Source organism: Arachis hypogaea, chromosome 18 (assembly GCF_003086295.3).
Source record: "Arachis hypogaea cultivar Tifrunner chromosome 18, arahy.Tifrunner.gnm2.J5K5, whole genome shotgun sequence".
Taxonomy (NCBI): domain Eukaryota; kingdom Viridiplantae; phylum Streptophyta; class Magnoliopsida; order Fabales; family Fabaceae; genus Arachis; species Arachis hypogaea.
The window spans coordinates 132,401,633-132,427,104 of NC_092053.1; the positions used below are offsets into that span (position 1 = coordinate 132,401,633).

The 25,472-nt window shown below is 28.8% G+C and overlaps 3 protein-coding genes across 9 annotated transcripts; all 3 read right to left on the bottom strand.

Annotated features, from left to right (window-relative positions):
- Positions 1–2,386: 2,386 nt before the first annotated feature.
- LOC112772496 (aspartic proteinase nepenthesin-1-like) lies at positions 2,387–4,340 on the bottom strand. Its single transcript, XM_025817459.3, has one exon. The coding sequence runs from the start codon at positions 3,954–3,956 to the stop codon at positions 2,547–2,549; it is 1,410 nt and encodes a 469-aa protein (XP_025673244.1). The 5' UTR covers positions 3,957–4,340; the 3' UTR covers positions 2,387–2,546.
- A 2,695-nt stretch (positions 4,341–7,035) lies between these two features.
- Positions 7,036–10,840, bottom strand: LOC112771927 (uncharacterized). Of its 6 annotated transcripts, none has more exons than XM_025816781.2 (5): positions 10,472–10,840; positions 10,184–10,372; positions 8,806–9,025; positions 7,905–8,121; positions 7,036–7,342 (listed from the first exon to the last, which is right to left on the bottom strand). In XM_025816781.2, exons 1-5 carry the CDS (start codon positions 10,585–10,587, stop codon positions 7,251–7,253), a joined length of 834 nt encoding a protein of 277 aa, XP_025672566.1. In that variant the 5' UTR covers positions 10,588–10,840; the 3' UTR covers positions 7,036–7,250. The 6 variants fall into 6 exon arrangements, with proteins under 6 accessions (XP_025672566.1, XP_072080696.1, XP_025672565.1 ...); XM_072224595.1 differs by having other exon boundaries at positions 7,036–7,748; XM_025816780.2 differs by having other exon boundaries at positions 8,806–9,028; positions 10,472–10,830.
- Positions 10,841–12,564: 1,724 nt separating this feature from the next.
- On the bottom strand, positions 12,565–17,421 carry LOC112772402 (probable LRR receptor-like serine/threonine-protein kinase At5g63710). 2 transcript variants are annotated; one of them, XM_072224587.1, is made up of 13 exons: positions 17,326–17,421; positions 16,911–17,012; positions 16,593–16,725; positions 16,420–16,491; positions 16,053–16,196; positions 15,787–15,858; positions 15,627–15,692; positions 15,457–15,527; positions 15,218–15,361; positions 14,486–14,827; positions 13,971–14,368; positions 13,252–13,473; positions 12,565–12,972 (listed from the first exon to the last, which is right to left on the bottom strand). In XM_072224587.1, exons 2-13 carry the CDS (start codon positions 16,996–16,998, stop codon positions 12,946–12,948), a joined length of 1,779 nt encoding a protein of 592 aa, XP_072080688.1. In that variant the 5' UTR covers positions 16,999–17,012; positions 17,326–17,421; the 3' UTR covers positions 12,565–12,945. The 2 variants fall into 2 exon arrangements, with proteins under 2 accessions (XP_072080688.1, XP_025673122.1); XM_025817337.3 differs by having other exon boundaries at positions 13,125–13,473.
- Between the last annotated feature and the right edge of the window lie 8,051 nt (positions 17,422–25,472).

The following is a 25,472-nucleotide window of genomic DNA, read 5'->3' on the forward strand; positions in this document are numbered from 1 at the left end:
AGCTCATTTAAGCTTTACATATTATGCAATTCAGAAGAATTATACCAAAGCCCTTCAATTTGTCTTTAACACAATGAATGATAAGTATTATGAGCGAAATTTACTTCATCAACTCACTAAAAACTCAGAATCATTTACCTTCAAAGAAGAATGCATTAATTAATGTAAACTACTTCAGCAAAGCTGATAATTATATACACAAGGAGATTTGAAGCCAACCCCTCCTCAAGATTTGTATAAGTTCAAAAACAATTGAAGATATATATGAATGCATAATGTATTCTTAGTTAGATTTTCCGATAAAGTGGAACTAATTTTCAATTTGCAGCATAATAAGCAACACATAATCTTTATCCTTTTCAACACATTATTGCAGGAAGTTAAGTTGTAGTAGTTACTTTAAAATCAAAACCAGTTTCAGTTGAAGTCACAATTACAATAGAATAATCAATAAAAATCATAAGTTAAACATGAAGTGACAAAATGAAAAATACAAAGAACAGGGTTAGTGTTATCTCATAGAGGTGAAGCTTTTTTTGGTCTACTGCTAAGTCATGGAGATAGAGGAGTTTGCTAGATTTGGTCCACCACTGTAATGTAGAAAAACTATCTTCTCGTCCACCACAACAAAAACTACAAAATTAGAAAATTTTATGTCAAAACCGAACAGGGGACAATTCAGATAATGGGAACGGGTAGTGCAAAAGAGAGCATTTCTAGAACAATCGATGAGTCAACAATACTCGTCGCCACTATCGTCCCCATATAGGTGACTGTCTTCCACCGATGCTATGCACCCAACAAGAATACAATTTCGACAGTTTTCTCCTTATCTAAAGTCGTTAATAATTTAACATTGCTTGCAGTTGATAAATAATAATCTAATTACATAAGTAAATAATGCTAGAAATAACCTAATTTTAGGCTAGGTATTTGATGGCATGATGCAAGAAATCTATCAAAATTAATCCTAAGAGTGTGACTTAGGGTTTCAGATTAATGAAAAACCTACCTCATTAGACATTGAGATTCAGATTGCTTCCTCGCAGATATTGAGAGATAAGATATACGCAGTAAATTTGATAAAGAAATAAGCTTGTAAGGGTGTAAAATATGAAACTTAGGAGATGTATAGTTGAATATCAACAGAATTAATATTAGAGTGAAGAAGAAGATAATGATGTTGATGTTGATGTTGACGAAGGGAGACAATTGTGTGTTTAACTAGTTGAAAATTATGAAATTCAATTTTGTGTGTGGGTGAAATTTAGGATTCAGCAAAATTTTTTATGGAAATAACAAATTCTATTGGGCCGTAGTTTATATACCATTAATTGCAAAAAAAAAAAATTTTGATTATAATTGATAAAATATAACCCACCGTTGGATCAAATTTAATAATGATCTAACCGTTGATTTAAGTTTTCACCACAATTGGTGAAAAAACAAGTGAGGACTACCGAATCATTCACCCATTATATACATATTTCATGGCCAAAAAAAAAATCATATACATTTATTTCGGTATTTGTAAGCCTAACTAAGAAAAAATATATAAAAGTCATTCCATGCACTTGAAGTAGTTTGTTTGATTCCCATGTATTCTTAAATTTTAACACAGCTACATATTTAAAACTTAAAAATCAAAGCTTGTACTTAAAATTAGCATAGCCCTACTTATGCTGAGCTAAGTATTCAATGGTACATTCTCATGGCTACACACCATATGCAAATTCACTAATCTCTTTTAAGTTTTAACTTTTAACTTTCCATGTGCTGTGGCACCAAAATAATATTATATTTTATGGGATTCATAAGCATGTTTCTCTTAATAAAATGACCAACCTAGAAGGAGATAAATTTGTTATTCTCTAAATAGTACATTTGTGCTATTTTATAAACGCAAGGATTGGTTAAAAAGAAAAATATTAAGAAGTTAATTGTTATAAGTCTTGAGGAACAAATACTTGAAAAAAGAGTCTCATATTGAAAGGCTAACACATAAAAAAAATAAAATGCTGAACTCCCTTATCATAATAGTTAGTTTTTATAGTGACAGTTCTATAAATCATTACAAATGATGTTTTTTAATGAATGACTATATTTTGCAATATTTAATACAAAAAGTTATAAGATTCTTGATTTTCTTGTAATATGTTTTTTTTTTCTAGGAAAAGGAAAAATAAAAAACAAATAGTAACACTTCCATAGTGGTAAACTAGTTTTTTCAAAAGCATTTTGAAGGTGGGTGGGGATGTTGAGCAACCATTCCATCTTGTTACACTGGTTTGGTCTAGTGATAAATAATAAATTCATCTCATTTTTAGATACAAAAAAATAAAAACTCGTCTTAATTAAACCCTAAATTTTAAAGATATAATCACAATTTCATGAAAATGCTAAGATCATTAAAACAATTAAGAAATTGAATAGTGATAACAACAACAATAATTTCTCTGAGGCAACAACAATAACATAGAAGAAGAAGAAGAAAGAAAGCAATAATAATCAAAACAAGTATCATGATTCACCAAATTACAAGACTCTTAAACCTGATCACACTGTGTAGGAACAAAAGTAATAGTCTCCTTCTGAAGATCATGATTCACCAACAAATTCTGCTGTTGAACATTTCCAAATATTGACATGCCAGTAGAAGAACTACCCATAGCCAAACACGCCACACCCAAATTCACATCACCAATCATGTAATTCTCAGCAGGAAGCTCTAAATCCCCACCTCTGAAGTGAAAAACAAGTTTCGGAACCTCGATTCGACCCGTAGCAGACTCCAAACTGAAGCACACATCAAGCCCCGTTGATCCAGAATTATCCACTGGCAAATCCATTTGTGAAACAAACTCCTTCTTCAATGCATCAAAAGCATTTTCTTCAATGTATGTAATTGTTGTCCCTGAATCAATGATCAAGCCACCACTTCCGTTATTGCCGAGTTCAAACGTCGATTCCTCAATGCTCAATTGAGTTCCACCAACCGAGATTCCTTGCAGATCAAGGAAGTAAAACGAAGGCTGCATCGGATTCTTAAGCAACGGTGTCGTTACAGCTCCTTTCGCGTTTTTCGTTTTCGGCAATGATCCTAACAAAAGAACACTGTTTTTTCTGTCATCAATGGATTGTAAGCAATACGAAAATTTCGGCTCTTTGAGCTGCGAAACAAGCGATAATGGCCCCCGGCCTAGTCCGACTAGACCGGAAGCTTGTTCGAATCCACTTCCTTGGTTATCTTCGCCGCATCCAAATCCAATGCTTTTAATCTTAGAACTGCCAAAAGTAAAAGTCTCCGTTGCTAAAACGCCTTGTGTGACGGAATAATCGCCGTATGAGTACATATACTGGCAGCCTTCGCTGTCGCCGCCGCCGCCGCTGCTACAGCTGGAGGAAGGTAGAACGTTGCATAGATTGCTTCCGCAAGAAAGCTTCGAGAAACTCGAAGATTTCTTGGGGTCGAAGATAGGTGTTGGTTGCTTGTAACATTGGGAACAAGGCTGGCATTGTGTCCATATGAGGTCGCTACCAGTGTCCAATATCGCGGGGTACGACTTTGGAGGAGTACCTATGGCTAGTTCCATTAGGTACTCCCCGTTCCCCGCGTGTATTGGAGACTGGATTTGCGAAGAACTAGATTCAGATTCTGATTCTGAATCTGAATCTAGTTCTTCGCTTTTAGAGAATTGGGATTGTTTTTTTGTTACCATTGCGTTGAGCCGCTGGAGGCGGCTCTTGGCGCGCTTCATGCCGTGTTGGACACGCTCCAGCTTGGTTAGGTTCTTGCCGGAGTCAACATGGCGAAGGTTGACTCTGATGATCCCTTCATGGTGATTCTCATCAAGAACTTTTCTTGATGTTGAGAATGTTGGAACAATGAGGAGAAGAGATAGAAGAAGTGGAGGAAGTAACATTGAAGATGATGATGAAGATTTCAATTTAGACATTGTGGTTATTATGATGAGTTTTTTGTGGGTGAAATGGTGAAGGAAAATATAATGAAGTGAATAGAGTGAAGAACAAGGATTATAAAAAAGTATGTGTAATTTATATATATATTAATGTATTAATGTATATGCATATAAGGTTGTGTAGCTAATAATGTGCTAGAGAAATGGTCTTAGTCACACTTGAGAAAAAGAAGTCATATATTGTAACGTTTTTCCATCTAATATGGAGGAGAAGATAAAGGGTTTTTCTTTCTTGGAGAAGACCAAGTGTGTGTGTGAAGAGGTTGAGTTCAGGGTTGGTTGTCATGAAAAAAACAAGGGAAATTATTATGAAGGAAGGAAATAGTTTTTGTTCTGAAGGGAAAGAGAAGAGAGAGAAATGAAAATGAGTTTGATGAGTGTGGAAGTTGAAATATCAAAGGGCATTCTCTTGGCTAGAAATAGATTTTTCTTAATTTTTCATACTATAACAAAAGGTTTATTATATTTTCTTTTTTCGTCTCACTTAAATCTTATATAATGTGATATCACATTTAACAAAATCAATTGAGAGAAAAAAATGTTTTTTTTTTTTTAACTATTTAGGTATTTTCAATGTTGATGTTATTAATAAAACTAAGAATGTCGCTAAATTCTTTTAAGATTTTATAAAAAAATATATGTATAAATTACCCATTAAATTACATTAGTAGAAAAAAATTAAAGTTGAACTATTGCAGGATTAAAAACTATTTTACCAACTTTGTTAACGTTCTATTCAAATATCAAGAAATATATTAATTATACTTATTTTTAGATTATATACTAAGTCATTGTATATTTTTTTATTATTGAATGGGACATATCTCATTCTAGGAACATCATAAATTCGATAAAAAAAAATACTGGTCCAATTTTAAATCAATATGACTGAATATTTTGTGAGGTTTCTCTTTTGTTGTTGAGCAAATATTCAAAGAGGCATCAAATATGGCTGACCAATCTAAGCGTAATTATATTACAATGGACCGTGGTTATTATTATCGATGTTGATCATGAATTGGGTGAACCACATACTTCACATAAATCATGGAAACCATCGATAAAGTGTAGCACTATATTATTTCCATAGTATATAAAAACTATACAACAAGCTTGTCATTCAGTCATTCCCTCTATCCTTACCCTTTTTGGTTTTACTCTTTCTTTAGTTTCATCAATGATTAAATTTTTGTATAGAGTTGTGATGAAGGGATTGGATTTGATAGGTTGGGTGGACAAACATGTTTACCAATTGCTCTAAAGGAGTAGAAAATTTAAAAAATAACATAAATGAATAAATAAGTAGCTTTGTTTCAATTCCACGCATCTGTGTAGGAAAAAGAAGTAGGTTGACGATCCTTTTTTTTAGTTAGGTAAGAAGACCTTATAAGACAAAGATATGGCAATCTATTAACAAAACCTTCATATTTACAATTTTATAGGGCATTGGTCAAAACTTCATACCAGTATGTAACACCTTTGTTTTTTCAGCAATTATCCATTATCATGTATTCTGCTAAATATTTAAACAACATACACAATTTGAGAAATTAACAGAAACGCCAGGGGGGGGGGGGAGGGGGGAATTGGAAACCAAATGATCACTTAACCTAATGATTCCCTATAATTAGAATGAAAGCATGACCTATTTGTCCCAAGCAGAATTAATGGAGCAATATCATAACCTTAGTCTTTTTTTTTTTTTTTTTTTTGGTTTACTCATAAGTCATAACCTTAGTCTATTTTTTTTTTGTTTTTGGTGAAATAACCTTATGTGTTTTGGGAAATTATATCAAAGTGTCCATCTATTTACATTTATATTTAATTAAATTAATTGTTTTTGGGAAATTATATCAAAGTGTCCATCTATTTACATTTATATTTAATTAAATTAATTGTGTACCATAGCTACCTCGTTCAAGTTTTGAACAATAACAATCATGCTATGCAATAATTAACACCAGCTGTGTTAAAAAAAATTAACACCAGACTTCAAATATGATAATACTTTGGTTATTATTATTTTGATTGGAATTTGGACACTCTTGTCTTGTAAGACATATAATAGGACTCAACCTGTGTCAATCAAGGACAGAAAGGAGAAAAAGAAAAAAAAATCAATTATGAAGATCCACTCCCAACAAGTAATATGTTGATTTTTTTTTTAGTTACCACGTAGGAATTTGTTTAACCTTTTTTTCCCATTTTCAGTTAGTAAGTGTCCATTTGATCTTGAGTGGCGCAATCCAATTAGTGATAGATTTAGGAAGATCACCTACATTAGCACCAAACAATTTTAATAAAGAAAAGGGTAAATGTTCTGGCGGGTCCGGAAGCATTTTTTACCTGTTCCCATTGAGTAAAGTTACCTCTTACTCGATTCAGGCATGATATGAATATGATTATTAATTGTTGGTATTGAGTGCCATTCTTGATACATCATTCCTCTATCTCAATTTAACTATGAACCTATAAGTCTCCAACATAACCCAACAATACGCTTTAGTTTGAGCTTATAAGATCATCAGATGATGATCATGCAACTCACTTCATTTCAATTTCTTGTCACTGAACCACAGATCAATTCATAAAAAGCCTACATGGGTTGTAACGAGTGTTTGTTGTTGGGAGAACCCAACTCTGAAAGAACAAGGGTCCCAAAAGGTGCTGTTCGTTACAATTTACTCGGTGATACTTCACTCGATCACAATCAATTCTTTCGGCTCTTAACACCTAAATGAGATCTCAGAATAACCTTCCCTCAAGAATAGGAAAAAGGGGAACAACCTTGGGAAGAGGAATCAATTAAGTAAGAATTGGAGAAATTAATCCCTGAGATACGTTAGTGGTTGAATATTTTTAGTCATTTACATCATATTGAAAGTTCATAGTTTAAAAGTTCTAAGCAAGTCCATATGGTTAGGTTTGTAATAGAGAAGCATATGATGTGTGGATTGATAAATGATCACCGGTTTTAATTTCAACAAAGTAACTAAATATACTTGTAAATCATCTGATTCTAATGTAGATAACCTGCCCATCATGACATCAGATAAGAGAACTAATTGAAATGTGTCAAACAAACTATTTATTATTTTAGAAAATAAGTACTGCAAACATGGAAAACTTTCTAAGCTGGTGCACTTATATGTCTGACCTTTCTAGATAACAAATATCACAACCCTAATTCAAATACGCTACATGCACAGGTTGCATATAATTGTCCTCCCAAGAAATTCACCATAAAAATTACTTGCACTCTTAATAAGTTTAGATAACAAGGCTTCTAACAGCGCAACTAGGTTTTGATTTTCTATTATTCAAAGCCAATTGTTGACCTTTCATTGTGAAGCAGTACTGGCCTGTCAAAGAAAAGGGGTATTATTTGGCTGTTGTATTTTCCTTTGCTCCTTCATATAGTTTTGGTAGGTATAGAAAACATGCTTCTGCCCTACAAGAAACACTTGTATCCCACAGGAGAAAGTTTGATATATGCCAAAAAAGATTTCCAAATTTCAACCACTTGATTTCATATATATGTATAATGTTTGAAAATTATTCAAAGAACAAAAACAAGTGGCTATGGATAATTTTGACACACTACAAGATGACGAGTATTTCTCACATCTTAACACAAGACCTATGGTATATTTTTGGTTACCAGCTACTGCCTCCAAACTAAAATTTGAAACCAGCTAGGTGTAGCTTCCAGCCAAGCCGGGGGACAGTAGTGTTGTCATGCAACACAAATAAAATTGAGCATAGCACCTAGAATACAGAATATTTATAATTTTATAAATAAATTAGTTGCAAGCCATGGTTTTTAACAAGGTTACAACAAGTTGGGGAAGGACCCCAGGGACAATACATAATAATAAATAGATAACTACAAACCGTAAGATTTAGGCCTAGGTTTGTTCTTACCTAACGAATTCATTCGATTGGCATGTTCTTCTTCCTCCTCCAGCTTCTTTCTCCGAGCAGCCTCCTCTTTCTGTCTCTGGATCATCTCTAATTCTCTCTGCCGTTCCTCATCCTTTCGTTGCAGCTCTAGGGCTTCTCTTCTCTGAGCCTCTTCCACCCTCCTCCTATTCTCTTCAAGCATCTTATCCAGCTCTTCCCTCTCTTTTCTAGCTTGTTCCTGCATCATATCAAGAATCCCCAACCAAATGAGGACATTCTCTTTTCTTAAGCTTTGAAATCATACATGTATCATAAAGATGTTATGAGACCAGAAAAACAAAAAGAAAACTAATTAGGACCTCAACCTGCATTTCTAGAAGAATGCCATATTTTAAGAACATTAAGCAAATTTAGATACAACAACAAAACCTTCTCATCCTAAATATGTTGGTCCTAATTTTCAGATGCAAATGGCAAAGTAATATATTGGTCAAGCTTTTCACAGACACACGTTCAGTACAGTTTCCTGATGATTGATAGTGTTAAGGAGTGAAGATAGTGAAAGAGATAGTTATTTATGTAAGAAGGTTCAGTATTAATCTAGAATTAAACCTGGAAATAGCATTTCCTGTCTAACATAGTAATTTGATTAATATAGGACACTGAAAGGGATTCATTTAAGGATGAGGGATTTGACCATATTTTAAAGATACTCAAAGGTACCAAGATTACTACAAAATTTATTCACACTAAAACAATTGTTGAAAATATGACAATTTTAGTGCTTGAAACTCTCTCGCACTATAATACTATATATAATATGGGCTTTAGAGAATAAGTAATGACTTGCCCCTGATATTTCTTTCCACTAGCAGAGAAAGACGGGTAAAAGAAAAAGGAAAGTCCCAGTTAGCCTACTTACTTCTTTCCTTCGAGCCTCATTAAGAGCATCTTGCTTTTCCTTTTCAAGTTGAACTTCAACATCATCAAACAATTTCTTCACACCCTCTGCTATGCGCCTTTCTATTTCCAATCTAACTTCCTCTGAATCAAGCTTCTCCTCAACATTTTTTCGAATTGCTTCTTCGATTCTTCTTGCGGTCTCTTCTTCCAATTTTTTCAATTCCTCCTCGTGTTGACGCCTGCTAGCAAATGCAAATATTGAGAAGATAAATAAATGTTCTTTGATGAAAAAGAACACAATCAATCTTTTAATTTAAGATAAAAGCATAGTATTAATATAGAGAGCTAAATAATACAAACAGAATGGACAACAAGAGATCCTCCTTGCAGAAACAAGAACTAACAATGGAAATAAATAAAATAAAAAATCAAAATAACTTTGCAATCTCTCAACACATCTGAAAGGGAAAGTTCTCTAAAACAATCACTAACTCTGCACCAAACCGAAGTCAAACACCTAAAATCTTACTCCACAAGCAAGTCATAATAATTTCTAGATCCATACAAGAATTAGATAAAATAAAGGCTTCACTTTCACATTTGTTTAATATTTTTCTAGCCAGTTCATCCATTGACTTGGAAAATATGAGCTTTTTATGCTCACAAGGCATACCTCTCTAACAAGTTTCTGATCCATAACAAATGAAGTTTCAAGTGGAACAGTAGATAAACGATGCAGCAATTGTTTCATCCTAATAAACAAGTTGGACAAGGCAGTAGCTTCCTTCAGAAAAGCCAGTAGCGAAGAATGAAAACAACCTGTTGCATTTTCAAATTGGCATCACTTACCCTCAGAGAAGAAGGAAATTCATTCCAAAAGATCTACCTAGATTGCAAGCATGCTACATTTAACTTTCTAAAACCATTTTAAAAAAATCTCTCACAGTCAAGAAGCTTTTGATGATAATCGATTTGTCAGACAAAAACAAGCTTATCCTAATTCGCACACATACCGAATCTCCAAACTGCTATCAGATTTATATCTTCATATTCATGTTAACTGTAGAAATACAAAGGCTCACCCTCTCGAAATTATATTTGATGTCCCCAAAAACCTAGCAAGCATTGAATAACTGCTATGCATTAATTTCTCATATAAAATTATCACGCATTTTCAACCTACCGAATTTCCAGCGAGGTGTATTCTTCGTAAATTAAAGTTCAAACTAGCAAGCACGAATCAGAAATTGCTAGTCTCAACCAATAGAATTCTCTTCGTTTCACATTTTCTCACCAACATTACACACTAAATTATCAACCAATTCAGGAACAAAATCACGAACACAAATTACAAAATAGATAAATAAATGAAGGCATAAATAACAAAAATCAGTTACCTTCTCTTTTCTTCTTCGTCTTTTTTGAGCTTGTGATGGTTCGCAACGACACTGGGACTGCGCGATTTAGGAGGAGGAGGAGAGGGCGAGGAAGTGCTTCTGCTTCTGTGCCTTCTGCGGCGCCTCGGCGAAGACGGTGACCGCGTTCTGCTTCTGCGGCGCCTGTGGCTAGGGGATCGGCTTCTTCGCCTGAAAATTCGGAACTAATCGCATGATTCAAAAGCAAAGTTGAAACGAAAACGAAGAGATTGGAAATGGAATTACAGAAGAAGAAGATTGATAGCGGACCTTGAGGATGTTCGATCCCTTCGAGAGTGAGAGTGAGCATGACGGTGAGAAACAGGGGAACGAGAGTATCTTCTTCTGTGGGAAGGTGAACGCGAACGAGACAAGCTCCGAGCCATGGATGAGCGAGTTTTCAAAACCTAACTCGGTAACTCGTCGACAACTCGCAGATCCTCACTCACTAATCACCACTGATAATGATTCAGGCTGTCCTTCAGTCCTTCCACAGTTCCAACCATTCAATCCTCGCATAATTTTTTTTCAACTGAATAAAAAAGGATTAAAAGCTAGACCAAAAAAAAAGGATTAAAATGTAGTCTTACTTTTTTTTTTTTACCAAAATAATGTATCAACTATCGAACACCAAATCCTAAATTTTAATGAGATTTGTAGAATCTAAATTTAAAAAATTATATATTTGTGTAGAAAATAATCATTAAAATTTTTGGTGGAATTTAATTTTTTAAATTTAACAAACAAAAATATTAGATAAAATCAAATTTATTCAAAGATTAATCCGACTACAGGAATGCAATTTTATCTTTTTTGAATCGTAATTATACTGAGTCTAAATGATGTAAAAATCGAATTTAGATTATATATCTTGATATTTTAGACTTAAATTAGATTATATAATATGTCAAGACAACATACACTAAACTAAAATAAAGATAATCATGATTTTTAAATAAGTTAAAACCTTACTTGAATACAATAATTTTATTTTTTAACAAAACATAACCTAAAAATATTCATTACTTTTTAATCTCTATCACATCATTTACTATTATTAGGCTTAAACTGAAAACAGCTAGTCCATGTTGCAGCATCATAATACAATAGAAAAAAAATGTTCCAACAACCTTACATATTACATTAACAACTTTCTTACATATTTTAGTTAAAGCCAAAACTTCTAATTCATTTTTTTTTTATTTTGGATTTAATTGAAGTCAGAAAACCAAAACCTTAGTCCTGATCCGGTTGAATAGTTTAGCCGGACCAATTTTTTAAGTTTTGGATTTGATCGAGTCATAATAAAATTGGATCAAACTTAACTAAAAAGCTAAAAAATTTGGATATATATGGAAGTAGAATGGGTATTATATCTTAATATGATAATTTTTTTGGTGTTTTTTAAAATAATAGTAGGTACACAAATTTGACCATCCGATTTGTGTTTAAAAAATTTTAGAAGTTTGTACTCCAAAATTTTTAAATTTTTTCAACAGAAATCGGACGGTCCAATTTATGTAACTAAAAATCGGTCCAATTTGTACTCCGTACATTAAATCATCCCCCATTTTAGAAAAATACCACAGTAAATCATAATTTAAAAAAATACCATTATTAATCCAATATTAAAAATAAAAAAATGTAATTAAAATTGGTCTTGAATATTTTAATGTGTATTTTATATTATAACATATATTTAATATGAATAATTAATTTAGTAATTAATTTTTAATTTATATATAATATTAATTGATTAGCAATACTTTAGGGAAAAAATATAAAGTGGAATACTTCTTAGTTATCTTATTAACAATTAACAATTAACAATGTCAAGCCTAGACAAAATTGTAGAGAAAGTGAGAAACTAACTTGAAATTCATGATCTGGCTAATTAGTAGGTAAAAAGTTTAAAATCAAGTTAAATGTTATATCTATGCTTTAAATCATGTTTTTTTTTTTTTTTTTTTGAAATTAAGAGTGGTAATAAACTAGTCGGATCATGTCAGATTAAATTCAAAATTAACTCACAAAAATTAAATTCAGTTGACTACCCAATTCATTAACAATTAAGTTTGAATGTAAGATTTAAATTCAATTCATAAAAAAATCAACAAATTACCTCAAATTTACGAGTTAGTTCAAAATCACAAACTTACTCAAATAAGATACACATAATTTTTATAGAGTATAAACTATATATAAAAAAGACTCTTAACTATATATATTGCATTTAGCCCATCTCCTCTATCATAATAATTCTCTATGTATATAAAGATAATTATAATCTTTATATCAAAAGATCATTACAAAATATGTTTCACATTTATTAAAATTTAAAAGTATACAAATGATTGATATATTTATCAATGTAAATATTTATAATAAATAATAATATATAATTATAATTTTATATATAAAATAATCGAATTAATTTATGAGTTATGAGCTAAATTTATCTAAGTTTAAGTTCGTCTGCTAACTTAATAGTTAATATACAAATTTAAATTCAAGCTCAAATTCGATTCACAAATTCATGAACTTAACCTATTTGTAACGCTATTTCTGTACAAAAAGATGTATTCTACTTCCAATAGGAGTAAATAATAAAATGAACTTCCACCCTTCATGGGTTCATTGGCAAAATCCACCTCATATGCTTGTATCATGTTCAAACTTTTGTTGAAATGCCGTTTCTTCATATAAAAGTTTCATGATCCAAATCCAATGCTCCTCCCTCGCCTTCAGAAACCACAATGCATGCATTTTCTCTAAAACATTTATGTACCAAAGTATCAGTAATTCAGTACAAAATTAAAATAATTAGCAATCTTTCTATACAAATATAAATACTACAAGCTTTTCTACATAGCCTAATAACGCAAATATATATATCTATATTTAATTTTACAATAACACATACATTTAGACCCCATCATCAGGTAGCTATGCCCTTTTTATCTTGCTGCTGAAAGCCTTATAGCTTCTTGATCAAGGGTTGAATATTCAGCAGTCCAAACAAACTGGTGAGACATGAGTTGATTACTAACCTCTTCTTCATTATTATGTTGCTCCAATTCATTCCATCTCTCTTGCAAACCCACTCCTTGAAGCATTTTCACTATCTCTGACATTGTTGGACGTTCCTCTGGGTAGTTTCTTGTGCAAAGCAATGCAACATGAATTATTCTCTCTACTTCCTCTGAATCATATGTCTCTAGGTTTCTATCTACTATGTCCTTCACCCTGTCTTCCTTCAATAGTTTTTTTATCTGTTTCCATAACATTCATCAACATAAAAGGTAAACAAGGTAACTGAACTAAAATTTCATTTTGGGTGTCGACTTTGTATGCACGATTTATTTTAGTCCTTAACGTTTTGAAATCACTGTTTTGGTTATCGATATTGCACTACTTAATCTACATTTCAGTCTCATCGTTGTGAATTAGCTAATGTGTCACATTATCATGACCACATGACGCGCCACGATATTGTAACAGGTTAGCAAATTTGTAACAATGGAACTTGAAATAACTACTAGTACACAGTTACAAAGACCAAAATGCTAATTTTAAATTGTTGAGGACTAAAAAGAATTATATTTACAAAATCAATGGCCAAATAAAATTTTGTTCATCCACTTATTTTTCTATTCAAAACCTCAACTTATAGAGAATCAATTAAGTAGAACTAAGATCAACACCACCTATCTAAGCAGGTAGTAAAGTTAATTAAATAATGATAAAGCAGGTGTGATTCAGACATTACATGATCAAGCAGAAGAACATCTTCCTCCTCCTCTTGAAGCCGAAACAAGTCAACGGCGCGTTGACCGGTGACCAATTCAAGAAGTGTTATACCATATCCAAACACATCAGTCTTCTCTGATGATTTTCCGGTGCACAAGTATTCAGGTGCTATATGACCCATTGTGCCTCTCACTTGAGTAGTAACATGAGTCACCCTTGTATCAACAAGTTTAGCTAGACCAAAGTCTCCAAGAACAGCTTCAAAGTTATCATCTAATAAAATATTTGCGGCTTTCAAATCACGGTGAATTATCTTAGGGTTGCATTGATTATGTAAATAATCTAATCCATGTGCTGTGCCAAATGCCACATTTTTCCTCATTGCCCAGTCTAAACCTTTCTCACCTTCTTTTAAATCTGATGCAATATATAGATACACAAATGTGTTACAATCCAATATGATTTACCTTGAAGTTTGAACCTACATGATAATGTAGATAACTGCAATATATTAGGGGTAAAATGTCAATTTACCTCTCAATTGATATGCTACACTTCTATTTTCCATGAAAGGGTACACTAGGATTCTTTCAGTTGAGGTTGTACAGTATCCAATTAATCTTAGCAGATTCTTATGAACTGCAACACTTATAAGTTGAACTTCTCTTTGGAATGCAGCTTCTCCACCAGGAGCCTGATAATCGGCGAGGCGTTTCACAGCCACTTTTGTGCCATCTGAGAGTACTCCTTTATATACTTTTCCAAATCCTCCTGTGCCAATTACATTGCTTTTGCTGAAATTTTTAGTCGCGTGTTGCAGTTCACGCCATGAAAATCTTCTCAGTTGCCAAAAGGAAATTTGGCTCTCATCTTCACCTGCAAATTTCATAAGGTACTTAACTTCTGTTATAAGTTTTCTAGATGCCATCACATTTATTATGCTTTGAAGGTATCTAAAATCATTCATATACATATATGTGCACAAATGTTTTTTTGCATTTTAATTAATAATTAACAGAGACATATTATAGGTTGACAATTTAGTTAAGAAAAATTTAGTATGTGAAAATTTCGTTTCTAATAACGTGGGTATGTGAAATTTTGTAAAGAAGTGTCTTTCAAGTATCATGTGCTTGTTTCATTCTTTCAGGACGAAATTATCAGCATTTCAAACTTTATTAGCAGATAAATTTGTGGTTTACTTGTTATTAATGTGTGCTATGAGAAAAGAAACTTGCATTGAAGGGAATGCTTTTTTTTTCTTACCTGAAACATCAAAAAAGACATCAGTTTTATGTCTGTGCATGTGATGGTATCTATATACAAAGATAGCCCCAAGAATTATCAGTGCAAATAAACCACAACTTGCAAAACCAACAATCTTTACAAGTTTTGGTTTGTTGGTTGAACCTGCAATAAGAGGGAAAAATATAAGCACCACTTCTTCTTTCTTAAACATTACTTAAAGCTATGTGGACAGAACATAGCAGTTTATGCAAACAAACCAGGAAGTGAAGGTTTAGAAGCACAAGGCTGATCCAAGCTAGAGCCACAACGAAGAAGTGTGTTCGAAAAACTGAAAATTAAAATACAATAAAAATGAAGATTAGAGGGACATCAATTGAAAGTCAGAAAATACTCAACAAGTTGTATATGAAGTTGTAATGAGATTTACTTAAATATTGGAATTGAAAAGAGTGGTATTGGGACAGTTCCAGTAAGACCATTAGATGAAAGATCCCTGTGAAATAAAAAACATTTATAAAATATATAGAAGCGCCATAGTGTATACAATATAAGGATAAGTTTCATGCAATCATGAGTAGTGTTCTTACAATTCTGCCAATCCAGTAAGGTTTGCAATTGTATCTGGAATATGTCCAGATAAGTCATTCCCTTTCAACAACCTGGATCACAAATGAAATCATCACGTGAGAAACTCGTTCTAATACTACCTCCGGTTACAATAACGTTCATTTTAACTTCTGTTTAGTACATTCATAAATTTATGTATCTTGATTCAGATTGTAGTGATGTTATTGTGAATTGGAAGGAGCATCCTTTTTAGACATTAAGGAGGAAAAGGCCTTTGGAAAAGTACAGATGCTTTAGACTCGAAAGTCGGCCCCAAGTAGCCGGGACAGAACCACTGAAATTATTGTCAGCAAGATTAAGATATTCGAGGCGCGTTAAGTTGGCGATGTAGTCAGGTAAAGGGCCTGCAAGATTGTTGTCCTGCAACTCCCTGCATGTAGAAAGAGTACCCCACCAGGTAACTTTTATATACCAATAAGTCAATAACATTTGATCAAACACTTGGTGAGCACTTTATACATGAACAATAACATTTATAGCATACAGGAAAATGTACTTGAGATAAGTTATGGTAATCTGATTCTTGGATTCGTACAATATCAGAATTATCAAATCTCATAAAAAAATGTGAATCTATGACAGAAACAACATACAAGCTAACCAAGTATTTCAATTTGGCAATTGAGGGAGAAAGTGTTCCAGAAAATCCTTTTGATGCCAAGTTCCTGCAAGAAGCAACTAATGCATTGTCAAAACTCAAAACCAAATAAGAAAAAGAAAGGGAACACAAAAAAAAAGAATATATATATACAGATTTTGAACCTACAGAGATATAACATGTTTGTTGCTACAATCAACATTAGACCAACTGTAGCAGGGGCTCACAAAAAAACTATTCCAATCTTTAATTTGATTATTGGAATCATTGAGGGCCCTCAGAAATTCAATCAATGCTTCCCCTGTATATATATGAACATCCAAAATTGATAAGTGTTAACATAAATATGGAAGAATTAATCGTATCTTTATTATTATAACACTCGTTAATAATTTGTAATTCAATTAACACATCAGTGTAAGTGCTGAGAACCCTAATAATTTTTCAATAAGAATTTAACTTACGTGGACAAATTTAATTAATTACCTTCCACATCAGGATCTGTGATTGGATAACTGTGCCTCAATACACTCAGAAATATCAACCAACTTGAAAATATTTTGAGTTGAAACATATTATAAACTTCGCCTGAAAAAATTAGAAAAAATCAGCTTAGTTGACAAAATTAGAGGTTCCAAGAGGATTAAAAATTAAAGTTGACAAAATTTTTGATTAAGATAAACTATTTCAAACACAAAAAATTAAACAAGGTAATGATTTGATAAAATAATACAAGCTTTCATGCAACTTATTAGAGTGACAAGTAAATGACTAAATTTATTTGTAACTTTGCAATTTAATGAAATAAATTACAAACTTTGTAACCATGCAAATAAGTACTTCAATTCATTGATGAGAATCAGTATCAGCATAGAAATGAAAGTGACAAAACTTATATTACCAGTTTGAGTCAAATATTATGCTTGAATTTGCAGAAGAAGAAAAAGCAGCAAAGAGTATAATGAATGAATGATGCAACAAAGATCAAAGTGATAAATTGAGTCACCTGAGGTATATGGTTGTTGGTTGAGTGCATAATAGGGGGGACCCACATGCCAATGACAAAAACCGAATCATAACTAAATTTAAATATATACAAATTCAAGTTTAACACCTAGCCTACACGGCTACACATAAAAACATATTAATTCTTCTATTGATTTATATAATTTTATCAAATTTATAATTAAGTTTTATATATTTTTTATTTAAATTTTTATACTGCTTTTAACTTTATAACTAGAACTTGTTTACGTCAAAAATAATAAAATTAACTGAATATTTTTCTCAAAATTTTAATTAGATTTTTAATTGTAGATATTTTTAATTTGCAACAAAATATTTAATTAATTCTAATATTTTTTAGACTAGAAAAGACCTAATTATAAAATTAAAAACAGTATAAGAACTCAATTCAAAAAAATTACAAAATTAATAAATAAGGACCAACAGAATAATTAAATTTAAAAAAATTTAATAATACTATTCTCACACCTTACACTTTTCGTATTTGTATAAAAATATAGATATTATTAATTAATTAATTAATTAGATATTTAAATTATTATTTAGTTAATAAAAAGAGTACTTGGTAATTGTTAAGAAAATACTAATTAATTAGATATTTAAATTATTATTTTGGATTTTGCTTAAAAAGTTAGAAACACTTGTTAACTTTTTTCAAAATAAAGTTAAGTTTTGTATTAGAAATTAGAAAATCTAAGGGCTTGTTTAGTTTTTTTATTTTATTTCTTGTTCTTATTTTTAGTATTTCTTAGGCTTAGATGTTTTAGTGAAAAAATAAATAATTGAAAATAGAAAATAATGAAAACAAAAATATGAATAAAATATTTTCAATGTATTAAATAATAAAAAAAATAAAATTATCCCTTTTTTTTAATATTCTCAATAGGTATCCAAAGAATAGGGTAAAAAACAAAAATAAGCCAAGGGAGAAATGAATTTACGTGAATGAGCCAAAACGAAAATTGCTTCATGAATCCACCAATGCACGTTTATATGTAGTTCGAACCAGCTTGGTTCGAACTCCATTTCTACATAATTCGAACCAGCTTGGTTCGAATTATACACAAACACATGCACACACATAATTCGAACCAGCTTGGTTCGAATTATGTAGAAACACACGCACACACATAATTCGAACCACCTTGGTTCGAATTACACACAAACAGACAGACACACTAATTCGAACCAGTTTGGTTCGAATTACACACAGTAATTCATGGTATAATTCGAATTATGCTGTTAAAAAATTAATAATTTATTAAAAAAATTAATTAAAAAATTTATTAAAAAATTAATAATTTAAAAATTAAAAAATATATATTTTTATTTCATACGTTAAAAAAAACTAACAAAATATTTAATTACGAGACTTCTTTAAAATATTAATGAGTTATCAATTCGAATTCCATACAATACTTTTTTGTCCATTTTTAATAGTTCATGAATATTTTTTAATAAATTTTTTAAAATTATACTACAAAAAATATTTTATCCTATGCAAAACAATTTAAAAAAAATGGTTTAAAAAATGTTAGGAGTACTATAAAAATTTGTAATGTTATAATAACTTAGGTAAATACATGCATGTACTCAAATTTTAAATAAAATATTCTACATAGTCAATAATAATTTAGAAATAAAAAAAAATTTATTCCATACAAAATAATTAAAAAATATATTTTATTCTATACAAAATAATTTTAAAAAATGGCTTAAAAGATGTTATGAGTACTATAAAAGTTTGTAATATTCTATGCAAAATAATTTAAAAATTTTCGTTTTGGTGAATATTTATGAACAAACTCATTATTGTATTAGACATTATTTAGGGCATATCTAAATAAAGTATCACACATTAGACATAAGAGTTGAAACATAAAGTATTGACTTGCAATGAAGGTGAACTCTATATAAAGGGAAACCGAGAACATGTTCTTTTCTTTGTTTCTCACTTTTTCCTTTGAAAAAGTTGAAAACAAAATGGGATTTTATTTAGTTATAGGATATTTAGTAGTGAGGGAAATGGATTCTCTCAATTTTTTTTAATAATTGAGGAAATAAAGTGTGATTTTTTATAATTAATTTTATAAATAAAACTAAAATAAATATAAAAAATAATAAAAAATTAGAAATCACATTTTATATTCTCAATTTTTGTTTAACAATTGAGAGGATCCATTCCCAATAGAGAGAAGGTAAATGGGCATTAGTAGTGGGCGAGAATGAGAATCCCACTAAACTTGAGTGATTTTTATTTTGACCTGTGAATCCACTGAACGGTGGATAAAAATCTAGTGAATCCCACTTTTCAAGTTTTCATACTTTAGATTTTATTTTTGATAAAAGGATAAATTTTTACGTCTCTTCAATATAAAAAACTTTTTGACTGTCTTAAATCATCTAGGTTATTGTCAATCATAAAATTTGTGAACTCATAAAACTCATAAATCATCTATGGAACCGGGAGATTAAACATAAATTTAGAGAAGCAAATAGTTGTGTGGATAAAGTCATGGGTACAATTTATAGTTTGACTCTCATATTTTTTATAATTTATTTTCGTGTATTTCTTTATGTTTTATGGTTAATATTATTGGGATGATTTTTTGTTTAAAGTGATTTTTATTTAGTTTGTTTGTTTGGGCGTTCGACCTACTGTTTATCAAAAGATATAAAAAATTTTGTTATTATTATTATGTTAGTAAAAATAATTATTTTTTATATTTATTCTGTGAATAATAATCTAAAATGTTGTTTTATGATTGTTGTTATTGGGATGATTTTTTTTTTCTAAAATAATTTTTATTTAGTTTGTTTTTTTGGACGTTCGACCCATTACTTATAAAAAAATATTATTATTGTTATGTTAGCAAAAATAATTATTTTTTATATTTATTTTATGAATGATTATCTAAAATATTGTTTTATATTATACTCTTCTATATTTTTTTCTTCTCGTACCTCATAGTAATTCAAAGTAAATAAAGTTATTTTAGCTCCTATCTTTTATGTGTATTTTAAAAATAGAGTTAATAGTTAAATTAGTTTCTAAAAGATAAGGCATTTTTTAAATTTGTCCTTAAAAGATTTTTTTAATCAAATTGGTCCTTTAAAGATTATTTCACTCACAAATTTTGTCAAAGATTAATGATGTGAAATGTTAACTGAAAGCATATATGACACATAACATGTTCAATTAGACATTGACTAAATATATTTACAAAAATTTATCAATTTAGTTACTAGCTAGGTCATATTAGGAATAAGATTTGTATAATTGAAAAAAAAATAAAATTAATAAATTTTTATAAATATATTTAGTCAATATTCAATTAGACATATCAGGTATTATATATGTTATTAATTGACGTTTTACAACATCAATCTTTAAAAAAAAATTGTTAATGAAGTGACTGAAGGACAAATATGATTAATTCGTAATTTTTGAAGGACCAATTTGATTAAAAAAATCTTTTAAAAATAAATTTAAAAAATATCTTATCTTTTAAAAATTAATTTGACTATTAACCTAGCAAAAACCCAGGAAGAATACTTTGAAGATAGGCTGTAACCAAATATAAATTAAAGTATCTCAATCTATTTATATATTGATATGTTACTACATATCATGGGGAATGGATGAATTTTTTTTTTTTATCTGAATCTCTTGTTTTATCTAATAATAAAATAAATATAAATTATACATTAATATCATATACGAATAATTTTATGCAGCTGTAACATACAAATGCTCCATGTTACTTTATCATGTGATGATGAGAATCCGAATGAAAAAGCATGTATTTGTGGTGTAGTTTTAATCGAATAATGATATAGGTAGGTTCAACTTCAACGTGAATATGATTGGGCTGTTTTCTTTACTTGCAGATAATTTTAAAAAATCAATTTTCCAAATAAAAATATATAAAAATTAACAACATATTTTTATTTATGGTCAAATTTTATAAAATAATATCAAACTAGATTTATAATAATAATAATAATAATAATAATAATAATAATAATAATAATAATAAATTTTTAGTATTCATAACAAAATTTGATTATTTTGCTATAAAAAATATGATTATTCTATTAAAAAATATTTTAATTATTTTAGTAATTTATTATAAAAATGAAAATGTATAAAACATGTATAAATATATACAATGACCTAATAAATCTAATTTAATGACTAATTTCTAATGTTTATAATTTTTTATGTATTTTCATGAAAAGGCCGATTCATCAAACATCAATCATCATGCTTTTTAAAAAGAAAAAAGCAGTCCACAAATACTTTATTAGACGTATATAAAGAAAGGGTCGATGTAACCTCACTCAAGGATAAATTGCTGAAGACACCCTCACTTTAGACTTTACCCTATGTATTTAGGGCTTAGGACTTTATATCAAATATTAATAGACCTATCTTGTGATGGACCCACAGAGGAGTTGAAAAAAGAATACTACTTTTTCCGTTTTAAAATATTTGATTATTTGTTACTTTAAATTTTTGTTATATTAAAAATTTAATATATATATATATATATATATATATCAAACTTTCAGTTTATTAAATTTTTAAAGTGATAATAATATTTTAAAGAAAAAGAACACTAAATTTATTAGTTTTATCAACCATTTTTTTAATGATGCAAAGGAAAATTTGGAAAAAGAACAAAAAAATTAATCGTTGACATTCTTTCAAATGTTGGTGGATGAAATGAGAAAATTTATATATGATAAAGTATTAAATTGGTATTTATGTTTGGTTTTAATTCTGTTTTGATCTTTAATGTTTAAAGTGTTCTATTTAAATTTAAAAAAAATTTATTTAGATTTAATGTAGTTTCACCGTGAGGTCAAAATTAAATAATTAACGAAATATCTTACATGACAGTAATACAAAAATAATGTTGATAATATGAAGAATAAATACAAACTCCAAAGGCACAAGATTCACTGTGGATACATCAATATATTTATTTATTATTTTTCTTAGTTTTATAGAAAATATTTTATTTAATTTATAAGAAAAATGATAAATAAATGTATTGATGTATCTACAGTTAATTTTTTTGCCTTCTGGAACTTGTATTTATTCTCCAGATTATCGACTTTATTTTTGCACTGTTGTTATATAGGACATTTCGTTAACGGTGGGACTACATTGAATTTAAATAAAATTTTTTTGGATTCAAATAGAACACTTTAAACTTTAAGAACTAAAATAGAATTATACCTAAACATAAGGGATCAATTTAATATTTTATTCATTTATATATTAATGATGTTTAAAATATTTAAAAATAGTAGACAGAAAATTCAATTAAAAAAAAGACTGTGATTGTGTTATCGGAAGCTCTACCGCTGCAGACAGAAATGCTACTAGACTGATGCTTAACTTTTTAAATATAAGTGAATTTTTTTTTGAGATAAGAAAAAAATTATTTATTTATTAAATATTACAAAAATTATAAGAAATTGAATTTTATTTATTCAAAATTAAATAATTATTTTATTATAAAAATTCTTATTTTTTAAAAAATTAAAAATTTAAAATAAATGAAATCATTTAAAAAGAGATTAAGAGTGCTGTTTAATTTATCTCTCAACATAATAATTAACTACCTTTTTAACTCGACTTACCTTAGCCTAAGCTTAATAAAAGTTCATTGTTAGATAGACAGCAAAAAAGATAACCTATTTTTAGATACTAATTTTTGATACTATATATTTTTAGATTTTTATTTTTTTAATTTTTTTTATCAATAAAAATTTTAAAAATTTTAGCCAAAATTTTTTTATATCATATTATAATAATATTTTTTCTTAGAAACTTGAACTCATAAAAAACGCACTTAACATATCTTTTAAAGCTGTTTTTTAAATTTTTGCTAAATTTTTTTTATATATTAAGGAAAAAGCAATTTTTCTTCAATATCAGTTGATTATAACAAAATACTACTAAATAATAAAAAAATAATATAATAAAAATCAAATAACTAATTGTAATCAAACGAGAAATAAAATATATTATAATCTCCAGAGACGTCAATTTTCTTGAATTTTGTAGTTAAATCAACATTTTTGGAGAATTGTAAAATTAATCCCAGTTATATTCTGTTGGATTAAAATTTTCTAAAGTGAGTAATTAAAATAGTGAGATACAATTTTTATAAAACTTATAAAATCAATAATAATTTAATTAATCCTTTATTTTATTATTTTTTAAATTTTTTATTTTAGAGAATCTAAATTCATTTTGGTTTGATAAGTGGCAGAACTTAAAAGAAAGCGCAAATTTTTAATTTTTAGAAATAATAAATATTACTCAGTCCATTTGAAAATATTGTTTTTTTTTTATTTAAATAATAAAAGTTTAGTACTTCCAGCAATACGTAAAAGCCAAAAATATAAAAAATATTTGGACATATAACTACTACCTAATTTTATCAATTAAGGTAGGTGAAGAAAATTGATTTTTGATTTTCAATTAACACACTTTTTGTATGAGGGTATTGTAAAATGGGTTATTTTTTTTTTAAATAAATCCCATTTTGCAATAAAAGGTAGATAAATGAGAGAGTTTTGATTGCCCTAAAAATCCAATGTGGTAATGCAAAATGTGTTGGGAACTCTCAATGCAAACTCTTTTTTGTTGCAAAATTTCCACCGATTTTGCAACACCACCATGTGGTTTTATTCACACAAATCATGCCTCACTTTGCAACCCCACCCTGGAATTAGTTTGGATACCAAAAGCAAAATTCATTTGGTAATATCTCATTGGGGTTTTAAAGTAATTAAATTCTCTCTCATTTTGCCAAACCCTATTCTGAAATGTGATTTATTTTGCATAAGAAAGTTCAACCCATTTCACAATACCCCCATACGAAATGTGTGTTAAATTGTTGATTGAAAACCAAAACTGAGGTCTCTACACACTCATACAAAATGCACATTAAACCATGCACATATTAGAACATCTCTAATTCTATTTTGAATTCCATATAATATTACATAAGTATTTGTAAAATTATACATCATAAAAATTAATTTAAAATTTAATATAAAATTTGTCATTCTAATACTTGATTTTATTTCAATTTAATAACATTACATAATAAGATTATAATATTCATTTAATGAATTTAATAAATATACAAATGATAGTATTTTATTAGTATTTCTTCAAAATGATACGGTATCTCATTATTAATACCAGTATCATTTCAAATATTGTATTTAATACAAATTTTAATTTCAAAATACCCAAAAAATATCTTATTGAAAATTGCTCTTAAAATATTGCAAAATGGTCCCAGTTGTATATTCAAAACAACTTCTCTCATATTTTGTGTATTTTTGCAAATAATGAATTATTTATTTATTTAAATAAAAAGGTTTTTTTAACATTAATGATAATGTTTCAATATTTTTTAGTAATATGATTAATTTAGTTAAAATTATTTAATTGCATATATTCGTTTATAAAAGATAAAATTTTTATAAATTTTTAAAAAATTAATAATATATTAATTTTAGCAAATTTTATAGAAATATTATGTTTTAATTTTTTAAATGAAATTCCTTAGAACATATTTAATTGCATATACTCTTCTGTTTATTTGTTATTTTAGCTAAACACATATTTATTTTAAAAATGTTAAAATAAGAAATCATCTAAAAAATTATTGAAAATTCTATTATTAATATAAAAAGAGTAGTAAAATAGTTTTAAATATATTTGTTACACTAACATTATATAAAATTTACATCAAATTCATTAATTAATATAATAATTTAATAATCATTATATATAAAAAAAACAAGAAAAAGAGAGACTTTTGTTTTTTTTTTATAAAAGTAATATCAGAGAATCAATCTTTTTTAATACCAGTTACTTTTTTTTAAGATAATTTTATTTATTGAGAAACAAAAAATTGGTTGCTATACAGGATACAGCCTGTACTTTCTATTTTTTCAAAAAAAAAAAAGCCAAATAATAAAAGA

Excerpts from the sequence above, each read along its gene's own strand:
- LOC112772402 (XM_025817337.3), bottom strand. The coding sequence starts at position 16,998 with ATGTTTCAACTCAAAATATTTTCAAGTTGGTTGATATTTCTGAGTGTA. Across the intron at positions 16,726-16,910 it reads CACAGATCCTGATGTGGAAG|GGGAAGCATTGATTGAATTT; the intron begins GTAATTAATTAA and ends ATATATATACAG. Across the intron at positions 14,369-14,485 it reads TGTAGCATATCAATTGAGAG|ATTTAAAAGAAGGTGAGAAA; the intron begins GTAAATTGACAT and ends ATATTGCATCAG.
- LOC112772496 (XM_025817459.3), bottom strand. The coding sequence starts at position 3,956 with ATGTCTAAATTGAAATCTTCATCATCATCTTCAATGTTACTTCCTCCA.
- LOC112771927 (XM_025816780.2), bottom strand. The coding sequence starts at position 10,587 with ATGGCTCGGAGCTTGTCTCGTTCGCGTTCACCTTCCCACAGAAGAAGA. Across the intron at positions 10,373-10,471 it reads AGGGATCGAACATCCTCAAG|GCGAAGAAGCCGATCCCCTA; the intron begins GTCCGCTATCAA and ends CCGAATTTTCAG. Across the intron at positions 7,343-7,904 it reads CAATCGAATGAATTCGTTAG|GCCAGTACTGCTTCACAATG; the intron begins GTAAGAACAAAC and ends TTTCTTTGACAG.